We start from the raw sequence: 27,549 nt of genomic DNA, 5'->3' as shown, positions 1-27,549 counted from the left end.
CTACAGATTATTTGTAATCTGTGGCACAATCGTAGTAATCGTTGAGAGTAGCATATCACTAAAGGTGCGGTAGCCATCCGTGAAGTACAATATTAATTGTAGGAAATTTTAACATAAACAACACGACACTTCGTGGGCGTAAGCTGTCAATAAACTATTAAAATGAACAAGGTGTATTATAAATAAATAAAGAAATATAAATAAAATCTCCTTCTGATTTACCATACCTGGAAGTGAATTTCTAATAAACGATAAGCCTTATTGTGCTTATTTTTTATCATTCATCTCTCGAGATTGAAGAATTAATCATAAATCTTTAGCTTAAAAATTTTACTAAAATATTAATCTTAATAAATTTTCACATTAAGCTTTGACACGGCTAACTTATACGGCCAATAAGTGATGAGCCGAAAAAACGCGCTTTTACAAATCGCGATCAAAATGTAGCAAGTTGCTTATTTAAAATCAGACACTGAAAAAAGTCGCTATTGCGTGCGCTTGTATACAAAGCTATGTGTTAATTTTTTTTGCGTTTTTCAGATTTACGTTTAAAAGCATGCGCTTAATCGCAGTGCGTGCTAAGCCTAAGCTATAGGTCTATTAAAAAAAAAAGTTGTTATCTATGATCAATCATAGACAAAGATGAAAGAATTAATGTGAGCTCTTTCATCGCTTTTGTAATCGCGTTTTTCAGCATTATGATGGATAAAATGCTATTATAATTTAAAAGTCTTAAAAACGTGCCTCAATAATCGTAATATACACGTGCAGTGGAGAGACAGTTAGTTACTTTTTACAATTTTATGATTACCTTGTTTCGTTTGACAAATTGCGCTAGACCGCATATAAAATGGCAGCCCTACCACGTAGAATTATCAAAGAGACACAGCGGTTGATGCAAGAACCTGTGCCGGGTATTAGTGCAGTGCCAAGCGAAACAAATGCACGTTATTTTCATGTAATCGTCACTGGTCCAGAGGACTCGCCATTCGAAGGAGGGCTATTCAAATTAGAACTATTCCTGCCAGAAGACTATCCAATGTCGGCTCCTAAGGTTAGGTTTATAACCAAAATATACCATCCGAATATAGATCGACTCGGTCGCATATGCTTGGATATATTGAAAGACAAATGGAGCCCTGCTCTACAGATTCGTACAGTACTGCTTTCTATTCAGGCGTTACTATCGGCCCCGAATCCCGATGACCCACTCGCTAACGACGTTGCAGAGCTTTGGAAAGTAAACGAAAGTGAGGCGATTCGAAATGCTAAAGAGTGGACAAGGAGATACGCCATGGACAACTGAACAAAAAGTATAATATCCAGTGCCTCCCCCCTCGCGAGACAAGTGGTAGAAACTAACATAATTATAATATTATCATGATTTAAGAGTGCAACACTTGTTACAATGAGAACAGTAACTCGTGAAGAGACAATTGAGACCAAATATTGGCTTGGGCTGGAGCTTTCTTATATCTGTGTGGCACAGTCTGCACGGTCGGGTTTGCATTTGACCATAACCTCATACTTTGTCAAAACAAAGCTCGATAGCTCCCACACATCATTGTTTACCCTTACACATGTAGCTTCATTACAATATTAGGTATGCATATTTTTTTACTGTATTTTAAATAGCAAATTAAAACATTGGGAGAAATGAAATGTATATATTCCTGTTTATGAAATTAATTAATTTTATACAAAGGATAGTGTGTGATGCCACAAAGTTCATTGGCTTTGTCAGAATCTTATCAATTATCATTAAGTGCTAAGTAAATGCAATATGTTATCAGTAACTGATCTCTAGTGATACAGATTGTTTTGTTCTCTCATCATAGAAAGTGGACATATTATGTTATTTTATTCCCAGTGATCTTAATATTATGTCATCATTATTTTTCTGTGAATCTTATGTACCATTATTTTTTTTGTATAAAGTAAAATTGTATTTATGTAAATTTAATTTGGCTTTGTGAGCAACTTCGAAATACAAATATACAAAAGCTAACCAATATTTTATTTCTATGCATTTATATACATAAAGATGTATATTTAGGCTATAATTAATGTGTAACTAACATGTTTTATTAAACTTTTTAGTTTTATTTTAATATGTTATGATAATTGCAATTATAAAAGAGTAATTAAAATTGTTAGCAACAATATTTGCTTAGAATGGCAAGATAGCTTCTCATAGCACTTTATTGTGGTAATTGTTCAGAATATAGTTAACATAACTAAATAATATTTGCTTAAGAGGCTATACTTTATAATATTTGTGTGGCTATACTTACACCTCTAAGCTGTAAACTTGTGTTAGTGTTGTGTAGTTAAACCTTCATTGGTCAGAAGTTGCAGATGGTTGAACTGTTACTTATGTTTTTAAAGTTACACTCTGTTGTCATACACTTTTTTCATCAGCTTTAGTCAAAGTTCAACTTGAATATTTTGTAAATAAAAATTTATTGAGGTTTAAGATTCTAGTTCTTATTTGTCTTATGATGATGATCTTGACATGAAACATATTTCTTTGGAAGAAAAATGCTTTGTTAGCTAATAACAAAAGAAATACATTATTTTAAACTTATAATTTGGTGTTATAACAGGTTTAAATTTCCACAAGCAAAACTAGCGCTAGGACAATAAAACTGGTGTTTTTAGTAGGTAACATTAATGTTATCATTATATAAATTACAAAATTTTCTTTGAAACTATAAATAGCCTAGTAAACATGACATTACGAAAGAAGCATGACTGGTTTATCTGCTTTGATCATTTGTAGGGCTTCATTATCTAACATTATTTACATTGGAATTAGACACATTGTGGTGTGATTTTATGAAGCTTTTGTTTAATCCTAGGTAATAAGGTTGGCATTAAACTTTGTCGTTAAGTATTTTTTGAAGATCATAAATCTTAATGTAAAATAACATTCTATTAAAAAATACTTCAAAATCTTAACTTTTGTGTTAAAAAAGACTTTCTAATGAACATATAACTTACATGTATTAGAAAAGATGAATGTTGAAAAAATATTCACATCAATTATTTCAATACTTGTCAGACTTCTGTTTTATTGTTTTTATTTTATACATACAAGTGTATGGGTTATGTGATCACCGCTGCCCACACTATCTTGGGACACCAGAGAATCACATTAGTTGTGCCAGCATTTTTTAGTGATCCTGGAAATAGGCACAAGGAAGTTCATTCCATAATTTGGTAGTATGTGGTAATAAATTCTTGAAAACCACATTGTCGAGAAACACCACACTAAATATTTTATAACATCATAAAATGGAAATAAACAGCTGTCTTGAACATTTGCCCTGGAGAATCTTAGGTGGAAGAAAGACATAGAATTACATAAAATATTATGTTCTATGCATTTTTTTATAATTAATAATTATCAAATGGTAATACAGACATTTGGTTGACAACCATTTATAATGCTCATGCATACACTAATGGCTGTTCCCAATATTCAGTCCCAATATAATTATCGGCGGTAACTCACCTTATCCGTACACACTGTCTGTCAATGGGACGACATATAGCTTACCAGCAATAGAAGTTTGTATGGAAATTGCAATTCACACATCCCAATATAAGGCGATAAGAATGACTTTTCTGGTATATTGGGACAGCTTCAGATTATTGACAGCTAATTACTGACAGTAGAAGGTAGTTATTTATCTCTATCTGTAGATAGTATATTGGGAATGACCGTAAGGGAACATTATTTTGCAATTTAACTAATAAATTAATTTTGTGTAACAGCAGCCGCAATTTGCTTACATACCTTTCTGATTGTGGGCACTTTTACCTATGATGATGTGTAAAGCAGACTGCAGATTTATCCAATATTTCCTTTTCGTGCCTTAATTTTATCCTCTTTCAGTATCATCAGTATGATATATTGTTTTGGTAAAAACTAGTTGGAACTGGGGTTGGGAGGAAGAGGGATGTTAAAATGTACTGCTTTGAAGCCTATATTTCCCTAAATGTGATGACCATATTAGTTATATTAAAGTTGTTGCAATATTTTTGGTACAAAAATAATGGCCCAATTATACCCACCAAAACCCGTTAATTATAACAAAATTTTTCGCAATAACATTTTATTTTCAACAAAATATATGAATATAAGTCGGTCAACTTAACTCGGCATCTGGCTCAAATGAAGTTCTAGTAAGTACGGTCAGCAGGAAAAACTCTACAAAAGCGGTTTAAATCAATTATGCTAAATAAATAAATTAATAGATTTACGTCATTTTAAAGAAAATTATGTAAATTTACAATTTATTGAATTGAAAAAATATGGTTGACAGCTCTCAGTCAACCGCAAGGTTGCCACGTGTAAACAGGTATTTTATTGTTGATTATTTACAGTTGCTCGATTTTTAGTTCCGTAGCCAACTGTCATGTCTGTCCGTCCGTCCGTATGTCATAGCCATTTTTTTCCAAAACTATAAGAAGTATACTGTTGAAACTTGGTAAGTAGATGTATTCTGTGAATTAAGATTTTAACACAAAAATAGATAAAAAAATTTTTGGGAATACTGAAACTCAAAATTTTTTTTCATCAAACCCATAAGTGTGGGGTGTTTGTGGATAGGTATTCAAAAATGACATGATATTGAGGTTTTTAATATCATTTTTTCTGAACTGTATGTAACGAACTACAAGAACTTTTATATTCTATTAATCACTGCTACGGAACCCTTCATGGGCGAATTCAACTCGCACTTACGACTAGGACGGACGGTGGGTTTTTGAATCGGGTGCTGAGATGGCTTGACCGGCTTGTATGTGTCATGGAGTGTCATGACATATGCCTGGGAACTTTTTGAAACGCCGGCACCTTGTGATTTGGCCGGCCATATCGCGATGTAGCCAGTAAAAAGCCGGGGGAATCGACGACAACAACGTATTTGTATAGTGCCAGCTGATCACTGGGCCGATCGTGAAGTTGTTGCATTTCGCTCCGATCGTGATGGTGGCGCTCTCTTCACACTCTCCACTTTGTTTACGCCATTGTAAGCTAGATTTTCGCTAAAGATAATAATAGTGTAATGTGTTTCTCTTATGTCTCTATGTTTTAAAGTTAGTAAATTTATTAACTATTCTAATGATTGTACGTTAACGCTCCATATTTATTTAGTTTTTTGAACAAATAAAAAGAAGAAATAACTCATTTGACAACTGAATTTAATAATTAAAAGAAAAAAAAATTATAGCTAATATTTTTATTATAATGTGAATTGGCAATGACAGCTTAGATAAAGTTTGACAAAATTCATTGCTTGTTAATTGTTTGAATTAGCAAAACTTACTTTAGAAATAGAGAAATAAAGAGGGAAGTAGGTATCGGAGTCTAATAACATACTATTAAAACATAGATTTTATTTATTTAATTTGGTTATACAGTAGTTTTAGTTGTTATCTAATCAAAACAGCCCTTGTTCACTAGTAGGTCGCTAAAATATTTTTTAAATCACAACAAGTGTGTTGTGATTAGGTTAGTGAACCGAGCGAAACGTCCCGCTGTAGCGGCCGGCTAGAATCGAATCGGCCCTTGTTATTCAAAGTCCCAAAATATTTTTTATCAAGTTACATTGTATCTAAAGTTTTGTTTTAAAGCCTTGGACACCTCACACAAGCGATATGCCCAAGTAGGTACTGCTGGCCAAATCGTTAAGCGTTGAACGATATGGCTGGTGTAAAATGGCTAGATCACGATGTGGCCAATACAACGATCGGCCGACAAAAAATAAATTGATAAAGCGCGTGGTTCTAACTTTTATCAATAAGTCACAGTTTTTAAGTCACATAGGTTTTAAAGTTTCAGGATTTTTTTTTATGTGAGTAAATGCATAATTGCCAGAAATGCTTTTGTGAATAGTGTTGTTTTGCAAGAGAGTAGGTATGGGTGATCACTTTTCATCATGCTCATTTGTCTCTCGATCGCGATTGCATAAAAATGAATTATGTAATCATAAACGAGTGGGATTGTACTAATCGACATAATTGTGAACAATATATTGTAATATATATGGCTCAAACAAATGAAATAACATAATTATTAACTATATAAATATACTTTTTAGCTTTAGGCCTCACATCTTTTTATGATATGACATTATTAAAAAGAAACCCAAGGGTTGGTTTTAAATAAAATGCATAACTTTATTCAATTTATTCTTAACTTTAATGCAGACTAGATAATACTCTTAGAAATGAGAACAACAATAGTTTTGTCACATATTACAGTGTTCCTACTATATACCAGCTTCCACGACAATATGCTATACTATATATTTATGTCAATGTAAATAAATCTTATTCACAACAGCTAGCGATACAAAATTACATATAAGACTGTATTATCTATACTTAAATATGGGACATTTATTGACCATATTGTTATACAGTTAATTACAGCAAGATAAGCGAGGATATATAATATATATATTGATACACTGAATCCAACATCTCCTTTTCATTATTTTCAATTATTTAATGTTATAGACACTGAACTTGGGAATATATTAATAGCATAATAATTAAGGGAAATAAATTACATCAAATTAGAACAATCACAATAATTTGGTTACAAGGAAGCGGGGTTTAAACTTACATATTACTTTATGTGTTACATAATTCAAAATATCATTCTTTACGCATAGTTATAGTCACGACATTAGCTAAGAAACATAGACTACATATATATGTATATACTGCTGTAGCCACAATATATAATATACAAAATATGACATGTATCTTGAAATACTACTTGAAAAAATGCTTTATATTTTTATCAATTCTTCACATAACTTGAGATTCCTTGGTTTCTGTATTATGATAGACATACATACATACAACACGAGATACAATATCAAAATTGATAACAATCCAACTGTACATTTGAACTTATATAAACTATGGATGCATCGAAAACAACACAATGTAAAAAACGTATAAAAACAAATCTATGCTCCTAAAGGCTGTTAAAAATATGGCAAATTTTTACTAATATTAAGGAGATTAATACGAATATAAAACACAGCAATCAAAATAGACTCTATAATGGTATGACATAAAGTACATAATTTAAATGGCAACTGTGACACTTATATTAACAATATCTAAGCAGATATGAGTCATTTGATAATATAATCCATAATAATATAATATAGAAATAAATTATTTAATGGAATATGCAATATTATGTATACAATTGTCATGATAACATCCCAGACGTCGCAGGCGCTGCCATAGTAGACATTTGACAGAATGGTTAAGATATATCTCGCTAGTATTAAATATTAAGAAACGAAGAACTCAATTAAAATTTTACAATTACTATTTAATAGTGGCTAATTTAAGCCAAATATATATATTTTGCATTAGATAATTTATATGTCTCGATAGAGCCTCTTGCTCCTAGACAACCGATGAAAACAGGCCAAGTTTATTACTTTAGTGCGTAGTGACAGTTTAGTGTTTAGTTTTTCTTTGTGTGAATAGCCACGTCTTACACTCGCTATGTCACTTTGTGTTAGTGTCTCAAAATAGAGGTTAACTGTCAACCTCAATTATTTTCGATTTTTTCACAAGTGTCACAGTCTATCTAGATTCTAGATGTATAAATGCTTAGGCATTTTGCATATTATTGTGATATTTAGTAAGCTTGAATCGTGAGTGCTGTAGTACACTGAGAGGTAGCTTATTCATCATAAATCGTAAGACATTGACAGGTGTCAATGTCAAACGCTTTAAACCATAAACCTATTCACTGAATGCACGACATATTTAGCTGTTTAAAGGTGTTATCATCCCCACCATCTGAATGTGTGGCGGTCCTCCACAGTGCGGTTTTCAAGGAGCTTTCTTCCACGTACTACAAAGCTGTGGAATGAGCTTCCTTGTGCGGTGTTTCCGGGACGATACGAAATGGGTACCTTCAAAAAAATCGCGTACACCTTCCTTAAAGGCCGGCAACGCTCTTGTGATTCCTCTGGTGTTGCAAGAGAATGTGGGTGGCGGTGATCACTTAACACCAGGTGACCCGTACGCTCGTTTGTCCTCCTATTCTATAAAAAAAGGTGTTATCTATAAAAAAATAAATTGACCTCCAGCAAGCTCTTGACTTACCAGCATAATAGTAATAATTATATAGTAAGCTTATCTTACTACTATAAGCTAAGCTTACTACTATAAATTCATAAGTACTCTTGGTTACATTGGGCACGAGATTTTAGGCAAAATTTACCCTGAAAAAAGGATAACAACATTTTTAATCTTCATAATAGAACGCCCACGGCAAAGCAATAAAATAAAATATATTAAATTGTTTTATTTTATGTTGGATAGAATGGCACATTAAAACACTGTGGCAGCACCTCCGAGCCTTCGGTGTAAAATGTACAACTTACATCTAAATATATATTTACTTATTACTTAAGCACTGTAGCGATCACGATTGTTGAGCTCGTGAATTGTAATGAGTACTGTTGCAAAGCTAACCTTCACCAGTGTTGACACAGCCTAAACATCCTCCCGAGCTTTAAAAAATTTATATGTCTAGATCTTGCTGTTAGACAACCGATGAAAAGAGGCAAGGTTTATTACTTTAGAGAGTGACAAGCTACGTCTTACACTCGCGATTTGTATGTCACTTTTTGTTAGCATTGCTTAAAATAGAGGTTAACTGTCAACTTCAATGACGTTTTCCCAAACTGTCTCAGTCTATCTTGAGGTAAGTATAAATAATCCCGAGTTTTAACATATTCTTTTAATGTTGTTAATCACTTGAGGGTAGAAGTAAAAGTTTGCCACGTGACCTCAAGTTTTTGTAAATAAATAAAAATTACCTTTAAATAACAGTCGGCGTTGATGAACGGCAAGTTTTATTAATGAATTTATTAATTAGGCTGTGTGTTCACTGCGATAAGCGCGCAACTCATTCATCACCCATCTCTCTTTCGCACCGAAGTAAGTAATAGAAATAAGAAATGTTAAAAACCAGTCGCGATAATAGTTTTGATAAATATTATCCAATGGTGGTTCATGTTTCCGCTCTTGTTATACTTTGATTAACACATTAAAAAATGACCAGTTCTGTCACGTAGAGAAATTATCACAAATAAATAGAATATTTTGAAAGTCGATCTTATATTAAAATAAGTATTTAGGTATCTTGTAATCTTATAAACACACGAATAATTCTCAACTCAACATTAATTATGTACCAAAATGTTTTGTTAGATATCTTTGTTAAAATACTCTTCAGCCACAGCTAACATATCTTAAGTGAAGTAAAGGGAACTATACACTGGAATGCAACGCACGCACGTTAAATATTTGAGCTATTTAATATTATGACCGATTCTATACCATCGAGACCTTATAAATTAACTAAACTATTGTTTTATGAGAAAAATTAACCATTTCCCATAGAGCGACACCGCAATTACACTCGACACTGAGACATAAGATGTTCACTTTACAGCGTTTCTATTTCACAAACTAATTCTTTAAATTATATAATTGTATTGCCGATTACACAGTTGGAAAGCTTAAATTATAATCAAATAACATTCTATAGATTCTTTTAACTATTATGGTGATAATCTAAAAAAAAAAAAAAAAGAAGAATGTATGAATGTGTGTGTGTTGTAATTATATGAGGGATATATTATATTATCCCAGTAATTCACTAGAGCCTCGAAAACTTCTGAACTGAAAAATAAACAATGCAAACAAACCAATCAAACAACCGAGGTAAGTTGGCGCGGAATGCTGACTGCTCATTGGTCAGATTGATGACAAGATATCGTGATTGGTCAGGTAATAATCATAACGTATCGTAAAGTAATGATTGCTTATCAGGTCGATGTTTTAACCGTAATAACCTATTTGAACACATTAAAAAGAAAAATGATCATTTGAATTTCGAAAATGAAAATTGATTTTAGATTTTTCATATGTACTACTGTGTATCGTAAATTGTTTTAATAAAAGGACAATTACATTTACACGCCCGTGCGTGCGTTTCATACATGCGCATACACCTTTACACTACGCGGTATATCAAGCGAACATTATCTCAAGACCAAAGCCCAGACAAGGAGTTCATTAGGTTGGTGCGTAGTGCGATGAACGAAAGCGGGCGAGGCACTTCTGTGTAGATGCTCAGATGAACACGGGGTTCTCTTGTCCGGTCAGCAGCCGGAACATGGACGTCGGCATAGTCTTCATCAGTATCTGAAATGTTTATCAAATTATATTAATAAACTAGAGCAATGCGCGCGGGGAACCTCCGGGAGTTGAAAAGGCCTTTATTTTATATTTTAAACTTTCGTGAGTTAAGTGTTAAAAAGTGATATCTCCCCTTATGCTTTTTCTTTTTCACTCTCTGTGATCTATTTCCTTATTTATTCGTGTCATTATATCCATCCAAAAAATTACAGAAATATTACGATATAGTATTATTTAAGTCCTGTAAGGCAAAATATTAATTTATTTAAATTTTTATAAGTTATACAATATTAAAGTATTATTTTTAATATGGGGGGGCAAGTGGTTGAAGTGATGGGAACCGCCCATGGACATCCGCAAAACCAGCGTCACTTTATGCTGCGAGTATTCTATAGCTTGAAAGTTCCCAAGTTAACATGTATGATTTTATTTATTTGTCTTTTGCAATACTAAAGCCGGAAGACGTAATGTTGGTAGGCCCTCCACAAGATAGACCGATGATCCGGTCAAGATCACCGGAATACGTTGGATGAGGGCAGCGCAGGACTGATCGTCGTGGAGGCCTTTGTACAACAGTGGGCGTCCTCCGGCTGATATGATGATGATAATGAAGACTTCAAAGGCTCTTTGTGTGGTGGGCAATATGATTGCGAGAAAGTTTAACCGTTCAGCGCCTGACGTGAGAATTACTCTCTTTAAGTCATTCTGCCAGTCGTTTCACACGTGTCAGCTTTGGACTAATTATTCTAAGAAGTCGCATGATGGCATACGAGTCGCTTACAATAACATTTTTAGATTCCTCATGGGCCTGAAACGTTTCTGTAGCGCTTCAGAAATGTACGCGAGGCTAGGATTGATTCGTTTAATTCTGTCCAGCGTAAAAGAATTGCATCGTTCATGTCCAGGGTTGAGACGTGTAACAACGGCATTATCAGAAATCTGTCTGATAGGCTGATGCTTTCAGCAATGTATCGACGCTGGGTAAATATTGCAACCGAGTTTCTATTTGTAATTTATATTTTTTGACTTTATTTTAATTACATATTTTATACTGTGTCTATACTATGGATCAAGGGTCTGAAATAAAGTATTATTATTATTAAATATAGCGGACTCCACTAGAAGAAACTGAACCAGAAACAACGTATTCACCTTTAGCAAAACAATATTGAAGAAAACTTCAATATTCTAACGGCCTTACAAATAAACTTGGTATAGTTATACAAACAGATACTTTGCTTATGATTGGTTTATTCGGAATACCAAGTTTATTTGAGGGGCCGTAAAAGCTGAAAATGTGTGCCCACAGGTTGTGTTGAGTGGGTTCATATTAAACTGGGCTTCTATATGGACTTAATAGTTACAATTTGTTTTGGGGCGCTCTCCAATTCATGGGATGGTGTTATCTTATAACAAAAATTTCCTTGACATTGAAATTCTAGAAACAAGAGTGGGTTACCTTCAAGAAATTGATATTTAATAAGTTGCTTAAAATAATAATTACATAATCTTTGACTGATATTATTATATAATATGGATAAATATTTATGAGTATATGATTATATGTAACAATAAGCTAACTGTTATAGAATCTTTAAATAAGGATTTAAAGCATGGGTGTAGATAAAATACATTTATACAATAAGAGTTGTAATTATAAAATAAGATGTCATGTATAATTGTTTTTTTTGTATGGTATAGGAGGACAAACGAGCGTACGGGTCACCTGTTGTTAAGTGATCACCGCCGCCCACAATCTCTTGCAACACCAGAGGAATAACAGGAGCGTTGCGGCCTTTCAGGAAGGTGTACGCGCTTTTTTTGAAGGTACCCATGTCGTATCGTCCCGGAAACACCGCACAAGGAAGTTGGAAGGAAGCTCCATGAAAACCGCACTGTGGAGGACCGCCACACATCCAGATGGTGGGGATGATATCCTAACTTGTGGCGTGTCGTGCGAAGGTGGAATTCGGCGGCAAGAATCAGGTTAAACAGCTCTTCGGAACACTCCCCGTGATAAATGCGGTAGAAGACACACAATGAAGCGACGTCTCTACGCAACGCCAAGTGATCCAGCCGTTCACAGTTGTTGTTCCCAATAAAATACATGGCCGGGAGTCGCACCTCTCCGACAGATGTCGCCAGCAGGTTGACGATCCTCTCGTGCGGCACGGCCACCACGCTCTGTGAGTTGATCTCTATGATGCGGTGACCGACTCGCACGCCGCCACGCTCCGCGATGCCTCCGCGTAGCAGGCTGCATATCTGGATATTACATAGTTCATGTTCAGTATGAGCATACGGTAAATTAAATAGCTCAATATGTCTTAAAGTAATTTCTTTTCTAAACAATATGTTATGTTTTTTTATCTCTTTAAAAAAAAACATAACATATTGTTTAGATTTACAAGAGCGACATCTCAAGTCAATTTCCTAATATGCAAATATTGGGGTTGAGCAGGTTATCAATTGTAAAGTAGATCCTGTAGGTGAAGCCACAACCTGAGAGTTGAACAAAGCAAACAAAATTGTATAACGAGGCGGTACTCGAACGGTTAGCTCAGTTGGTTAGAGCACCGGCACGGAACGCCGGAGGTTGTGAGTTCGAATCCCGCATCGTTCATAAAATTTTGTTTTTCAAATTTTATTTATTTTTGTGCCTCAAGGAACATAATAATATAGTTGTTATATAATGTTGCCCCACTTGCATTACAATCTAGCCTTAAAACTTAGAGTAATAAGTGATTGCACTTTAATTTAAAATGTTAGATAAATTAAACTAAAAATGTGTCCATTTCTTAATGTATCTATTAAGGGGAAGTCACTTTGTTCATGTGTCTTTTATAATATCACTATTTTTATAGTGTATTACACTAATTCACTAGCACTACACTAACTCAAATGGTTTTGTACGTTTGAGTCTTCTTACTATATCAGTGTGTCTTAAAGTGATTGCTATTTTGATATTATAATATCAATGGAAAAACAAAAAGTGATAAATATTATAATCGTATTTATCTAAATGGTTCAAGCAGCGCCCTCTAGTTTTTTTAAGACTAAACACAGACATAATTTGTCGCTCATGTCTTCGTTCGCCATTACAGTACGTTGCTTGCTTGTATGTGAAACATATTGTGTTAGAATTAAATAAATTATCTCCAGAATAGTTTTTCCTCTTTTAATTCGACAAATAAAAAACAAAATTTTATGAACGATGCGGGACTCGAACCCGCGTCCTCCGCGTTCCGTTTTTATGACTCCTACTCGGACTATGAATTCCTACTAATGTTAATTTTTTTGCATAAAACCTATAAAAGACGATTATTTTCTCAAAATTAATTCCTTTAGAAATCTTTTTGATGTCATTTCTAATATACTAGATACGACTACCGCTTCGGAAACAAATGGCGCTCTGAGAGAGAAGAGTCGGCGCAAGAAACACTATATACAAACCAAACGACAAGGGGACAACAAAAACTTGTCAAGAAACAGCAGTGGTTATTCCCATTGAGAATGTTTGGAAATTGCATAAATCTTAAAAATTAATTATTAAAAATGATCAATAATTTAGTTTAAAAATGGCGCATAGAAAGAATTTAAATCTAAATTTATGTATTGGCACCTTTCGGCCCAAAGGTTAGATATAGTGACTATTTACTTCGTGATCCCAAAATAGAAGTTTGCAAACTTTTTGTTTGCAACCTTCGGCGGCATTTGTACGGCGAATACGTCTATATTTGTACCGGACCAATGACGTTCTATAAAAGGCATAAAAGGCATTTATTTTCTCATAATTGATTCCTTTAGAATTCTTTTTGATGTCATTTCTAAATAACTACTAGATACTACCACCGCTTCGGAAACAATTGGCGCTTTGAGAGAGAAGAAGCGGCGCAAGAAACTCTCCCAGCATTTATTTTTGCGCTCTTTTCAATAAAAATATATAATATTGTCAGTCATTTCTATCGCTATAAAATAATCACAATCTAGTCCCAGGCTGTCCGATCATTTAGATATTCAGCAGTGGCGTAATAGGATTTACGACAGAGCCATTTTTTTATAAAACATTTAAATTTATTTATAGATAATGCCTGAACAGTGGCTGGGACTTTATTATAGAAGTGTATACATTTACCCTTAAAGCTATTATGTATCTTATGAAGCCTACTAGAATTAGTTACAAGCAATCCCTTATTTCTAGTGTTATAATAATGAAAATCACTATTAAGAGCAAAAAGGACATCACACATATGGACATATCATTCGCAGTCTGATAACGGAAGCACACTTTTCTCCTAAGTCGTATGTCAATCAAGCCTAAGTGTGCTATAAAAAGTGCTTAAATAATACATTAACAACTCAAAAAAAAGATGGTGTGACTTATCATCGGTAAGGTTATTTTATTATATTATAAGATTGAAATGCTAAAAGCAGAAGTAATTTAATAAAACGAATATATTTTCATTAAATATGGTACAATATTATTGACAAGTCCCCAGACAAGACCCGCTTGTCAGAATGGGACAGATGAAAGGATACAATGAGAAATGTGTAGACATAGCTGTTGAAGGTTATTATGGTGTCATTTGTGTCATGTGCCATATTTCGACTTTGATTATGTATGAGGTGCATTGTCTATATGTATAGAAAGTCATTGTATCGGACACATAAATGATAAATACCTGTGTTTGTTTGTTTAAATATGTGGGTATAAGTATAAGCTCAGTGGTTAGTGACCCCGCCCACTCAATAGAGGTTCCGGTTTTCAATCTCCAGTAGGTAAGACTTATGATTAATATACATGTTGTTTTGGAGTTATGGCTGTATATATGTATTTGAGTAACTATATTTAATAATGTATATATCGATGTTACGAATACGATATATTTTAACTAAAATATATTGTTATTTTGCACCCATAATAGCTACAGGCTTTTTTTTATGAAAATATGGTACGAGACGAGCAGGACAGCTGATGATAATTGATACGCCCTGCCCATTACAATTCAGTGCCGCTCAGGATTCTTCAAAAACCCAAAATTCTGAGCGGCACTACAATTGCGCTCGTCACCTTGAGACATAAGATGTTAAGTCTCATTTGCCCAGTAATTTCACTAGTTACGGCGCCCTTCAGACCGAAACACAGTAATGTTAACACATTACTGGTTCACGGCAGAAATAGGCGCCGTTGTGGTACCCATAATCTAGCCGGCATCCCGTCCAAAGGATCCTCCCTGAGAGCGGTGTACTCACCACTCCGTTCTGCACACTGAAGCCCAGCTGGTACTTGGTGTCGGGCCTCTTGATCTTGACCTCGACCACGGGCGCGCACGGCACCACCGTCAGTTTCACCACCGTCTGGTTCTTGGAGTTCTTCACGTACGTCTGGCAGGTGGACAGCGGCAGTCCCACCAGGCTCACGCCGTTTATTGCTATTATTTGATCACCTGGACACAGTGACAATCATTATGATAATACTAGCTGACCCAGCAAACGTTGTATTGCCGATATTAAAATCGTGATACAAAAGTAACTGTTGATCGTAGATGGGTGAAAATTTGAAGTTGTATGTATTTTTTAATGCTGACTCATAATCAAACAAATTTAAAAAAAATGTCAAAAAAATTAAAAAAAGAAATATCGTGTGGACCACCCTTAACATTTAGGGGGATGAAAAATAGATGTTGTCCGATTCTCAGACCTACCCAATATGCACTCAAAATTTCATGAGAATCAGTCAAGCCGTTTCGTAGGAGTTCAAAGTTTAACACCATGACACGAGAATTTTATATATTAGATTTGGAAGACGTGTTACTTGTTGTGTTAAGTGTTATTCGGAAGTGTTGTGGCAATTCTTAATGAAATAAGTTTGAGATAAACAAATATAAATATTTTTTATTCAAAATGGGATGTTAAATTACTTATTGAACCATTGAGCAATTTGTTTGAGCAATTGAAATGCATTTGTTTAGTAAAATGATTCAAAATGTCACGTTAATTACATAATATTGTTAATTTAAGGGGGCACTTTCCTGAAATAATACACTCAATCCTTTTTAAGTTCGGATATGCTGTTATTCGGACAGTTTTTCACTGAACACTTTGTCATTGCGTGGCGTTGTATTCAAAGCGCGGTCAAAACACAACTGAACAAAAACTATGTTTACAGAGTAATATTGAACAATTAAACTTATAATTTAATAGCCTGAGGGCGGTCGCTCCAATCCCAATCTGTGGTATCATTAAGAAAGTCATTTATGTTATAGTAACCATTACCACACAAATGTTTTTTAACAATTCTTTTGAATAACATAATACTTTTGTTTTGAACATTTTCTGGGATTTTGTTGTCAAAGCATATACATCGCCTCACAAAAGACTTACTAACTCGACTTAACATTATGGTTATGACAGTTTCTAGCAAATTCACTTATGTACGAAAGCCAAACATTCGATTATGTTGAAACACTGTGTTGTAGTCAGTCACCTATATTGAGCTGGCCACAGCGCGCGGCGGCTCCGGCGGGCGCCAGGTTGGCGATGACGACCGTGGGCAGCATGGAGCCCCACCCTGACTCCACCACCACCACGCCGAGGATCTCGCCCTTCGTCTTCGGCACCACCACCTCTTTCTGTAACTCCTGATATGAGACATTTTTATTTACACGAAGGGTACTCCGGAGTGGAGGCTAATACTTTTGAGAGCAATCCTTTTCGTGTTCGCCAGGAAGCTGTAGGTGGAGTTTCATTAATAGTTCCGATCAGTTTGGAGAATTATACTATAACTTAATCCAGTCAAAACTAGTATTTCGATTTTTAAAATCTTAATTTAAACAAATTACGTGTCACGTTGTTTGTCCGCGATGGACTCCTAAACTAATGAACGGATTTAAATGAAAATTACTTCATGGAGTGCAGTTTAGTCCAACTTGAGAGATAGGATAGTTTTTATTTCGATTTGGGACCCATAATTATTTTTATTTCCAATATTTGTTTTTTCGTAGACATATTTTCTATGAGAGAATTTATTGACGCACGGTTTGACAGTTCCGCTGTGAAACAAACAGGGAGCATATTTTATGAAATAATTCTTGATGTTTTGACAAATTCATACAACAACAACCACTGTTGGGTCAGCTGGTTATATATATAGTATTTTATAAACTAGAAAGTATATCAGAAGCTATCAATCAGACATTAATATAAATACCAAAAAATATATAAAATACTTGTGTAAATTGAAATATTTTAACAATTACATAACTTTGTTGTTTATAAAACTTTTACTGATGGCAGGTAATTTGATCGTTATTTAAATCTTGTTAAAAATGAATATCGTTAAATCTTAGATCATTTATACGTCTAGATAGACACCTGTGAAAACGTCGAAAACTTTCAGGTTGACACATAACCTCTATTTTGAGCAATCCACGCACACTAACACAAAGTGACATACAAATCGCGAGTACTTATTTATTCAATCCACCAATGGTAAGTACATTAACACATGCATCAATACAATATCCATTCTAAAGTTAATTCTAAATGCATTATCTTTTAAGGCAGAATTATTATGAAGCTTACAAATATTTATATGGTATAATTAAGTGGTGTATACAAGTATATGACGTAGCTTGTCACGCACACTAAAGTAATAAATCTGGCCTGTTTTCTTCGGTTGTCTAGCACTAAGAGGCTGTATCCAGACGTTAAAATTATCTAAGATTAAAACTTCACTATTCACCAGCGGGAGGCACCTTTGCACAGGATGCCGGCTAGATTATGGGAACCACAACGGCGCCTATTTCTGCCGTGAAGCAGTAATGTGTAAGCATTACTGTGTTTCGGTCTGAAGGGCGCCATAGCTAGTGAAATTACTGGGCAAATGAGACTTAACATCTTGTCTTAAGGTGACGAGCGCAGTTGTAGTGCCGCTCAGAACTTTTGGGTTTTTTCAAGAATCCTGAGCGGCACTGCATTGTAATGGGCAGGGCGTATCAATTACCATCAGCTGAACGCCTTGCTCGTCTTGTCCCTTATTTTCATTAAAAAAAAAACTATTCGTAAATACATTACATAACTTGTGTCGGCCTTCTTGAATCTTCACAAATTGTAGAATCGTGTAGCATATCATTATTAAAAGATTCTCTACCAACCTTTTTAGCAAACATTTGCAACTCGTCACCGAATATCTCCTGGCTGTTCAGTACCTCCTGGTAGTCCATCTCCTTCACGAAGCTGTGATCCTCGATACCGTTCGCCTTCAGGAACTCCATGTAGGCAACTTGGAACGCTTGCCCAATGGACTGGGCTATGAACTGGGCCTGTATTTGTACTTTCAAGTTTACTTTACATTTTTGATTTATCTGTGATTTCTTATTTCCTAATAAACTACAGTTCTCTGTAAATGTCCGATTTTGCACCATTTTAACACGTTATGACTGATCGTACCTACTGAAGATATAACTCAAAGTGAGAACTTTGCAGATAAACATATTTGTAGAAGTAATTAGCAATGGTTAACAAATATGTTTATCTTTACAAAACTGTTGTTACGAGCCCCAAAATCGTTAGACATCGAGCCATCATGCTAAACATAAATTAATACTTAACAGACAATTCTGTAAGCAGTCATTCTTAGACAAATACGGCCTTACAAATAAACTTGGTATAAAGTTATACCTGAGGATAAACAAAGAATATGCAAAATGTTTACAATATCGTTGACCGTTTCCCGAATTTTCCGAATATCAAGCAGCCTTGCAAATAAACGCGGGATAGACATCCAAATAATCGAACCAAAATGTCTATTTGTACACATTTTGCATATTATTGGTTTATGCTAAGGTTTAAGGTTTATGCCAATTTTATTTGTAAGGCCGATAGACTATAATCAATTCTGTTAGAACAGTAGTTATTCATTCCATAAAGATACATATTTTATGCAAAATAAACCTTGTAATAAAAATAATATCGTAAACAATGAGAAAAAAATACATCAACTTTATTTGTATATCACATAGAAATTTTGTTATTCAATTGAGGAATGTGAATGTGAAGACCAGCAGATCAAAACAATCTTCAATAGAGCTGGATGGACCAAATCAATCGAAAGGGTCCCAAACAATCAAATAGATACCAAGGCGACTTGCCTCGACTAGACTGGAACCCCTTACCTAGTGCACACACTAACGTATCGTACAAAGTGAGTACTTTCTTAGAATTTATTAGTTGCGAGTTTGAATTTACAATATAAATAGCGTAAATAAAATAACCACGCCATGGGAATGGTTAAATACAAGGCTATTTCATGATTTTTTTGCATCTTTTGCCTTAAGGTGACGAGCGCAATTATGGTGTCATTCAGAATTTTTAGGTTTTTCAATAATTCTGAGCGGCACTACATTGGGCAGAGAGTAACAACTACCATCAGCCAAACGTCCAACTTGTCTCGTCCCTTATTGTTAGAAAATAAATTATATGTAGAGTATCGATTATCAAGCTAGTTTAGAAAAACTATTGTCAAATTGTTACCTCTTCACTTTCGAACACGTGACATATCATCTTGGGCGTGCGACTGAGCTTCGGTTGGTCGGAGTCGGTCTCGTGCGGCACGAACCGTCTCCTGGCCATCAGTACGACCAGGTCTCCGATGTCCGCGATGTATGAGATAGTCCGCAGCGCGTGGTCCATCATTATCTCCTTCAGCTCCGTGTTCAGCACCATTATCTTCTCGGTGGATATGAACAGGTCCACTTCGGTGCTGGGCTGGTTCTCACCTTCCGGTGCCTGAAATCAAAAGTTGTTGTTGCATTAAAGTTAATCAGGAACACAGCTGGTGAAAAGTACCTTTTCCTTGAGCGGTTCTAATTTTTGATATAAGATCTTTACTAAAAGTGTTTTTCTTGTTAAAAGACTTGAAACGCTCGAGTAATCATTCAGTCACAGATCGTGACCGGTGATCATTTACCAACAGATCATCTGTTCATTCGCTTGAACTTAGAACTATTTTAGACACACTCTACATTTTTAAATTTCTTTCACATATATTTTTTTTCAATCTTTGATGATATTGGGACGTAACTTTCTGCATATGATTGCGTAGAAATCACGTCATTACATGCCTTTACAAGCGTCAGTCTTAATGAACACTGTGAAGTTAGCTGCACTGTAAACAAACTTCAATGCTATAATAATACATAAGTGTAAGTTTTGGTTATCATTAAAATATATAATAAAATTAAATTTTTGATAAACTTACCAATGCCTAATTTTTCCAAGGATCGCAAAAAAATAATGATAGATTAATGACCAAAATTTGAAAAGAATTTGAAATTCTTAAAATACTATCCTAACAGGATAGGATACCCAAAAGTAAGATTTCATCGAAACTTTTTAACATTTATATTTTATTTTAAGATCACCTAACTGATAGGCTAAGCATCTGAGCATGAAGCCATCACGAATCAGCATTAAATAAATACAAATTGTGATACAAAAAAAATAATTTTATTTTCTTTATTATGACTCCATCATAGAAGTTAGTAATGAGAACAGACAGCAAGTTACTAACACGTTGTAAATGACTCACTCGTAATAGAGAAAACTCTAAACAGAATCTAACATTGTTCGATACAGTCAACAACCAAATAATTGGTGTATAACGAATACCATATAATAATTATTGGCGGGAAAAACTACATTCACCTGATGGGAAGTCCTATAGTCAAAACCCAAGTTCTTTATTTGAAAGAAACATTATAATGCAGTAACGGTAAGAATTCGTGAAAATTCAGAGCGGCCTTGCCAGTCTGTACTTTCTTTGAAATTCAATATATCTTAAATGCAATAATTGTACTTTTCCTGTGTAATTTTTAATTCTACAAGACACAACCATTAAGAAAATATTTTTTTACACCTATTGTGTTTGAAATAACTTAAACTGCATAAAAATTCAACGAAAATTACCAATAACTTTTAATTGAATGAAAATAAAACTTATAGTTTCTAGGGCAAGTGGAAATACAAAATGACATTTGAGGATTATAATGGTGTAACCAACTTTTTTTTTGTAAGCAAGTTTAAACTGTTAAGAATTGATAAACCTATTTCAATGAAAAGTCGTTTTGTAATGATGCCATTGGTTCATTGTAATATCTTCCGCCTGCCCTGAAAATGGATTTTTTGTCCTTTACATAACCTTGAGACATAAGATGTTAAGACTCATTTGCTCAGTAATTTCACTAGGAATAAAGTTAAAGTGAATTCACAGATCCGCAGTTTCTGTAGTATAGTTAGAGTAGTGCAAGACCAGAGCACCTTGATCTTGGTGACGGCCTCCTCGACCATGTACTTTTTGGGTCGCCGTTTCCGGCGGCGCGAGTCCTCTTCCACCTCGACCGACCCAAGGAACGTGAGCCGGAAGACGGCCGCGGGTGCCGCGTACACGCCGCTGTACGGCCCATCCCGCTCGCGTTCTCGCTCCACCCACTGCGTGCGTACCACATTGCGTATTCACCGGCTAACCTCCCTCGACTATTGTGCCTCTCACATATCCTCCGGAGCTAACAGTTGTTTGCTCGTTTGTGTGCTAGTATTCGTAATTCGACCGTAAATATATTCCTTTTTCGTCATTTAGTCAACTTTCACATTACAAATTTATATTTTGTTGTCCTTGTGCTCCAGTTTGATATTATCAGTAAAAACGCAAGCAATGAATGTTTTTGAATAGAATAGAAATATATTTCTATACCATAGAGAGCGACAATAATATAACATATTGCAACAACACTTGGTGATCATGATGCTACATCAGTTCGTAAACGGGCTTTGACGTGAGAAGAAGAACTGATAATAAACGCTTGACATTACAAATTTATATTTTGTTCTCTTTATCTTTTAGTTTGATATTGTCAGTAAAAAGACAAGTGTTTAACGAAAGTTTTTCAAATGAGTTTAAAACTAAGTTAAGTACCATCTAATTATTTGCGAATTTGGCGCATGCTTTGAACCACATAATTTGGCTGAAGTATCCTTATAGAAAATTTTATGATTCACATTTTATTTCACCAGAAACAATTAGGTTAGATTTTCAGTTAATCTAAGTTATGTAATTAAGCGAATGTGTACTCAAACATTTTTTTTCTCTTTTGCAAATGATTTCATAAAAAGCCAATTGTTCGACACAATGTTGCGCATAAGCAAGCAAAACAACTCTGAACACTGAATGGTATGTGAGAAGCAAACCTCGTCATGAAAGCGGGTCCAATCGAAAATAAACGTTACACCATTACACACAGAGGTCAAATTAAACTGTGCTAAAGCTCGACCGATGTTTGTGCGTCTCCGCGAAGGCCTGAGCCTGTGTGAATCGGGTCACGAACATGCCAGACGTGAAACATGACGTATGCAAGACAATGCGTTCAACAAACTAATTCAAAATGGCGACGCTAATCATGCCTTCTCACTCGCACACTATCTCCTTCACTAGAACGCGAGTGAGACAGCAAGATAACTGCCGGTATTTAAGCAATAACTTTAATTATACTAGCAATTAATAACTCAAATTTACTTAATAGACTAGGGAAGCGAATTTTAAGTGCAGTACTTACTTAACTTCTACATGCACTTTATATAAGAGCTTTGTATTTATTTATATTTATGGAAGGACAGACATTCTATAGAACCAGAAAAACTAAGGATTTCTATTTAGACTATACCTGATAAACTTTTTAGACTATAACTGGTCTTCAACTTCAATTTGATAAAGTATTTCCTTGAAAAATATAAAATGTAAATTGCAAAATATTATATTATATTGGTTTGATAATTAAGAGCTTTTCTATGGGTGTTAGTAACAGAACGACCAAGTTCTGTAATCCTAAAGGCGTCTCTATACGTTATCCGTGATCGATTGTGTTTTGTCTCTTTTATGGACAGACATGAAGACAGTGACAAAACACTCTTGAACACCGATTACGTATTAACACACCTGGAATACGGACCTAGATGGCCCACCTTATGTAAAGCGGCATTACCGGAACATAAAATTGACAGTATTCTAAGCAATAACTCATTTAACAACAAACCTATAGCGCACGGACTACTAAAAAAAAGAAGGACTCCGCTCCGTGATATTAGCAAGTGAAGCACCTTTATGCTAGTTTGTGTCCAATTACTGGGGATACTAGTTACACAATTTTTTCTCCCTTACATAATCATATATGGCCACAAATACGTATATAGTATGGTTTTTACACTTTTTCACAACCAATGACGGTATTTTTAAAATATTTTATTGAGACGCAAATTGATCTGTTACAGATGATGACAATTCTCATAATGGCCGCCTATCGGCCTATAGTAGCGTAATTGTGTGCATGGGGCTATGTATTTACACGTTAACCGGCTTGTGACACGGAGTCCTTACTTTTTTACTAATCCGTGCTGTCACGTTGAGTTTTTAAATGGACTGTAATGTGTCATGTGTCACGTGTAGGTAATAACACTGGGACTTGGTTATTCTTCTTCAAAAATAAGTCTTGTTTAGTTCATGTCCTTGAAAAAATCATTCGTATCAAAGCGAACGCAAATCCCATGCCGTAACGCTGCGAACAAGACCAAGCAAGAAAAAGCATAGCGAAAAGCGTACAAAGCTATAGATAAAACAAAACATATCCAGCGGAGGCTAGCCGGCCAATACGGGACCGACATCTTCTTGGGTCGGGTCGGGGTGGAGGAGCACACTGAAAACATACTCTAGTGCCAAATCAATAAGAGCGAAAGTGGTCTGGCTGGAGCCGACACTCTATACTATTAATTAGTCAAGGGTAAGGGATAGAGGGTCTCCCACTAGCATTCTCAATACACTAATCATTACTATTAGCATACAATTATCTACATTGTCATTGGTAAATAAACCAGCACTGACCAGATTCTCTAACGAAGTACCAAAATATTGATTCTTGAAAGAAAGTGAACAAAAAATCGCAATGCAAAATTGATAACACGGATTGCGTTTCATATTGACAATTTTTTTTTTATATACAGCTTAGTACTAGAATGGCAACAGTAAATCAACATACGGGTATAACTACCCATTAAAAATATCTTAAAATTAAAGTAAGTGACTGGATTGAATTTTGAAATTTTCGATGCGCAACGTTTAGATTACTTACAGATTGATTTGAAATTAAAGTATAGAAAATTTATTAAAGTATAATATGTATTTTCTTAAATCATTTTTGCCATTGTAGCTTCACGCCGTAGAGCATAAATGGAATAAATCAATGAGTCAACAACCACAAAGGAATCACAGGCAAAGTCCAGCCTTAAAGTTTCTTTTTTGGATTTTGTATACACATTAAATCTTAAAACTTCCATAGGCCCGTTCCGTCTTTTGTTGAAGCCCCACATAATGCCAATCACAATAATTCAAATTCAAATTGAAAAAAAAAACTTCATTCACTGTAAAACTTTATGAGTTATTTTGTGCAAGTATGAAGTATGTACAAAATTTAATTAAAAAATAGTTTTCAAATAAGTATAACAATATTCAATAACAATAAATTTAGAAACATCAGTCCCAACTATCTTTATCATTCAAATAATTTTTCATATTATAATTGGCTTTAAATGTTAATTTTACGATACAATTGAATTTTTTTATAGTAATATTTTTATATAATTTGGGAGATTATATTGATTATATAACATTTCATAAAATATAAAATAACCCACTTTAAAAAATTAAGCAAGTTTACGGAGCCTTGTAGATGTAATTGCGAGTTTATGTATCTTTCGAGTATCGACATTATGTACATCACTAATCTTTTTAAATTGCCTAATATGTTAACCAATTTTCTTTTTCACTTCTGTTAATTTTCTGCCATCTTGGCGATCTATGCCAATTAATAATAAGCCATTTTTTTGTCTCTTTGGTGGGTATATTTTGTCATGTATTTTATTATACAAATGATTTGAGCACTCTTTAGTGTTAATTCCGTCAATAATTTTCTTTAAACACGAGACACGACACTTTTTACACAAGGCATACTCAGGACGTGTTGTCTCGCCAAAATCTGGCACGAGACCTCGTGTAGAGGCGAAACACGTGTCGAATTGTTTAAAGACAAATATTGGCGGAATTAACACTAAAGAGGGTTCAAATCATTTGTATAACTATGGATTTCCGCAAAGTAACGCCTACTTCAATAAATGTATTTTATTTTTAGAGACAGCTCCGGTGGTGAATCTATCAGCAAGGTTAGGGATCATCAGTCTGTTATATGACACTATAAAAGCCCTCTAGTTGGGAAGCTAAATTATTTATATTGCATGATAGTAGCAGTTGGTAGGTCTGTAGTTAGTAACATTAACCAATTACCAATAAATAAATAAGGTGTAGATAATTGTATGCATCTATCTACAATAATAACAACCGATTCACACGAGCATTAAGTCAATGCCTGCAGTTGAAGTAGCGGTTGCTTCAACTATCGCTCATATAACTATTGAGTAAACGTAGATATAATAATTTTTTTATGCAGACGGAGTAGGTATTTAGTTTGACCAGATTTGGTAATGAATAGACAATAGTAAATTAGTAGATATATCCATTGAGGTAATATGTAGGTACGTAGTACTAGAGAAAACGTCTCACCTCGTTCTGTGAGCATCTGATCACGAGGTTTGGTTAGCTCTAGTTAAGCATAACATAGTAATGTTTAATTTTGTTTTTATAGTCATTGACAGCTGAAATTATGCTGAGCGAAGTTGAGACAGTCCATCTGGATGTGTGGCCGTCCTCCACAGTGCGGTTTACAAGGAGCTTTCTTCCACGTACTACAAAGCTGTGGAATGAACTTCCTTGTGCGGTGTCTCCGGGACGATACGACATGGCTACCTTCAAAAAAAGCGCGTACACCTTCCTTAAAGGCCGGCAACACTCCTGTGATTCCCCTGGTGTTGCAAGAGATTGTGGGCGGCGGTGATCACTTAACAACAGGTGACCCGTACGCTCATTTGTCCTCCTATTCCATACAAAAAAAAAATGCAAAAGTCAAGTTCGCGTTTTATCACACTCAACTAAGTTTTGCGTAAGTAAAGTCTGAGCAAAGAGTAAGTACGCTCTATAGATGCCAGGCCTTAATCTATGGCTTTGGTTACGATAACACTACTTTATTTTATACTGATTATCTTTAAAACAAGCTTAATTCATCGCGATAACTGATAAATATTAATAAATATTGAATGAAAGTGAATGTTACAGATGTTGTTATAATATGGGAATTGAATAATTGGCGCTTACGACGTTTTGATCGCGAGATAAATTTACGCTATAAGCGCTTTCTAGCGCTGCATGTTTTAATAGTTCAAGTATAGTTTATTAATGTTTTAGCGCTGTAGCGAGCTTTGGCTCTAAAGAAGCAAGACCTTTGCTTCTCTAGTACCTAGTACACAAATTACCTCGATGTTTATAGCATATTACTTAAGCTGTCACATTGGTATGTTAAAAATATTAATTATTTCGTTCGGCACTCGTAGGAACAGCTGAAGTTATATGATAATTAACTTACCCAGTAACATACTAGAATTGAGCCATATTAAGTCATGAAAATAAGGGACGAGACCAGCAGGACGTTCAGCTTTGATACGCCCTGCCCATTACATTGAAAGAAAAAATTCTGAGCGGCACTACAACTGCGGTCGCCATCTTGAGACATAAGATGTTAAGTCTTATTTGCCCAGTAATTTCACTAGCTACGGCGCCCTTCAGACCGAAACACAGTAATGCTTACACATTACTGCTTCACATCAGAAATAGGCGCCGTTGTGGTACCCATAATCTAGCCGGCTTCCTGTGCAAAGGAGCCTCCAACTGTTATATATATATATATATAGCCTATAATTTAGAAAATCTAATATACTGTATTTTAGTATGAACTCTGACTATCAATAAAATAGGCTTTTAGCTAAACTGTCACATATTATTACTTCTATAGTAGACGGAGCTAAATATGTTTTTAGAAAAGCAAACTTATTGTACTAACCGAATAATCGTTAATGTAACTAGTTCTCTAACCATACCTTTACGTCATTACCTTAATTCTGGAGACAGCCTCCTCGGCTTGCAGCATCCTGGTGGCCTTGGTGGGCTGCCCCTCACATGCCAGCTGGGTTGAACCCAGGTACCTTGCGCGGAATAGCACACCTTCAATCAGCACTGATGCCATATCTGCAACGAATGTATATTAAATACAATTAATGATCTATTAGCGAATTCTT

At 34.8% G+C, this 27,549-nt stretch overlaps 2 protein-coding genes and 1 long non-coding RNA gene across 4 annotated transcripts in view; 1 reads left to right on the top strand and 2 right to left on the bottom strand.

Annotated features, from left to right (window-relative positions):
• Window positions 1-635: 635 nt before the first annotated feature.
• Window positions 636-2,008, top strand: LOC126976433 (ubiquitin-conjugating enzyme E2 N). The gene has a single exon (XM_050824763.1). The coding sequence runs from the start codon at window positions 851-853 to the stop codon at window positions 1,304-1,306; it is 456 nt and encodes a 151-aa protein (XP_050680720.1). The 5' UTR covers window positions 636-850; the 3' UTR covers window positions 1,307-2,008.
• Window positions 2,009-6,188: 4,180 nt separating this feature from the next.
• LOC126976380 (protein lin-10-like) overlaps window positions 6,189-27,549 on the bottom strand; it is a 222,462-nt gene continuing 201,101 nt past the window's right edge. For both annotated transcript variants that reach the window (XM_050824680.1, XM_050824681.1), the window contains 7 exons: window positions 27,366-27,499; window positions 19,798-20,052; window positions 18,420-18,587; window positions 16,751-16,904; window positions 15,517-15,710; window positions 12,388-12,528; window positions 6,189-10,269 (listed from right to left, as the gene is read on the bottom strand). In XM_050824680.1, coding sequence (XP_050680637.1) covers window positions 10,198-10,269; window positions 12,388-12,528; window positions 15,517-15,710; window positions 16,751-16,904; window positions 18,420-18,587; window positions 19,798-20,052; window positions 27,366-27,499 — 1,118 coding nt within the window. In that variant the 3' untranslated portion in view covers window positions 6,189-10,197. The remainder of the gene's footprint in view (window positions 10,270-12,387; window positions 12,529-15,516; window positions 15,711-16,750; window positions 16,905-18,419; window positions 18,588-19,797; window positions 20,053-27,365; window positions 27,500-27,549) is intronic.
• The window catches only part of LOC126976452 (uncharacterized), a 160,865-nt gene continuing 139,504 nt past the window's right edge, over window positions 6,189-27,549 (bottom strand). Inside the window, exon 2 of the long non-coding RNA XR_007731913.1 lies at window positions 6,189-7,964. This is a non-coding gene — a long non-coding RNA (uncharacterized LOC126976452). The remainder of the gene's footprint in view (window positions 7,965-27,549) is intronic.

Source organism: Leptidea sinapis, chromosome 40 (genome assembly GCF_905404315.1).
Source record: "Leptidea sinapis chromosome 40, ilLepSina1.1, whole genome shotgun sequence".
Taxonomy (NCBI): domain Eukaryota; kingdom Metazoa; phylum Arthropoda; class Insecta; order Lepidoptera; family Pieridae; genus Leptidea; species Leptidea sinapis.
This window is presented reverse-complemented; position numbering and strand designations above follow the sequence as displayed.

What these genes read in the sequence shown, in the direction of transcription:
- LOC126976433 (XM_050824763.1), top strand. Translation starts at nt 851, where the DNA reads ATGGCAGCCCTACCACGTAGAATTATCAAAGAGACACAGCGGTTGATG.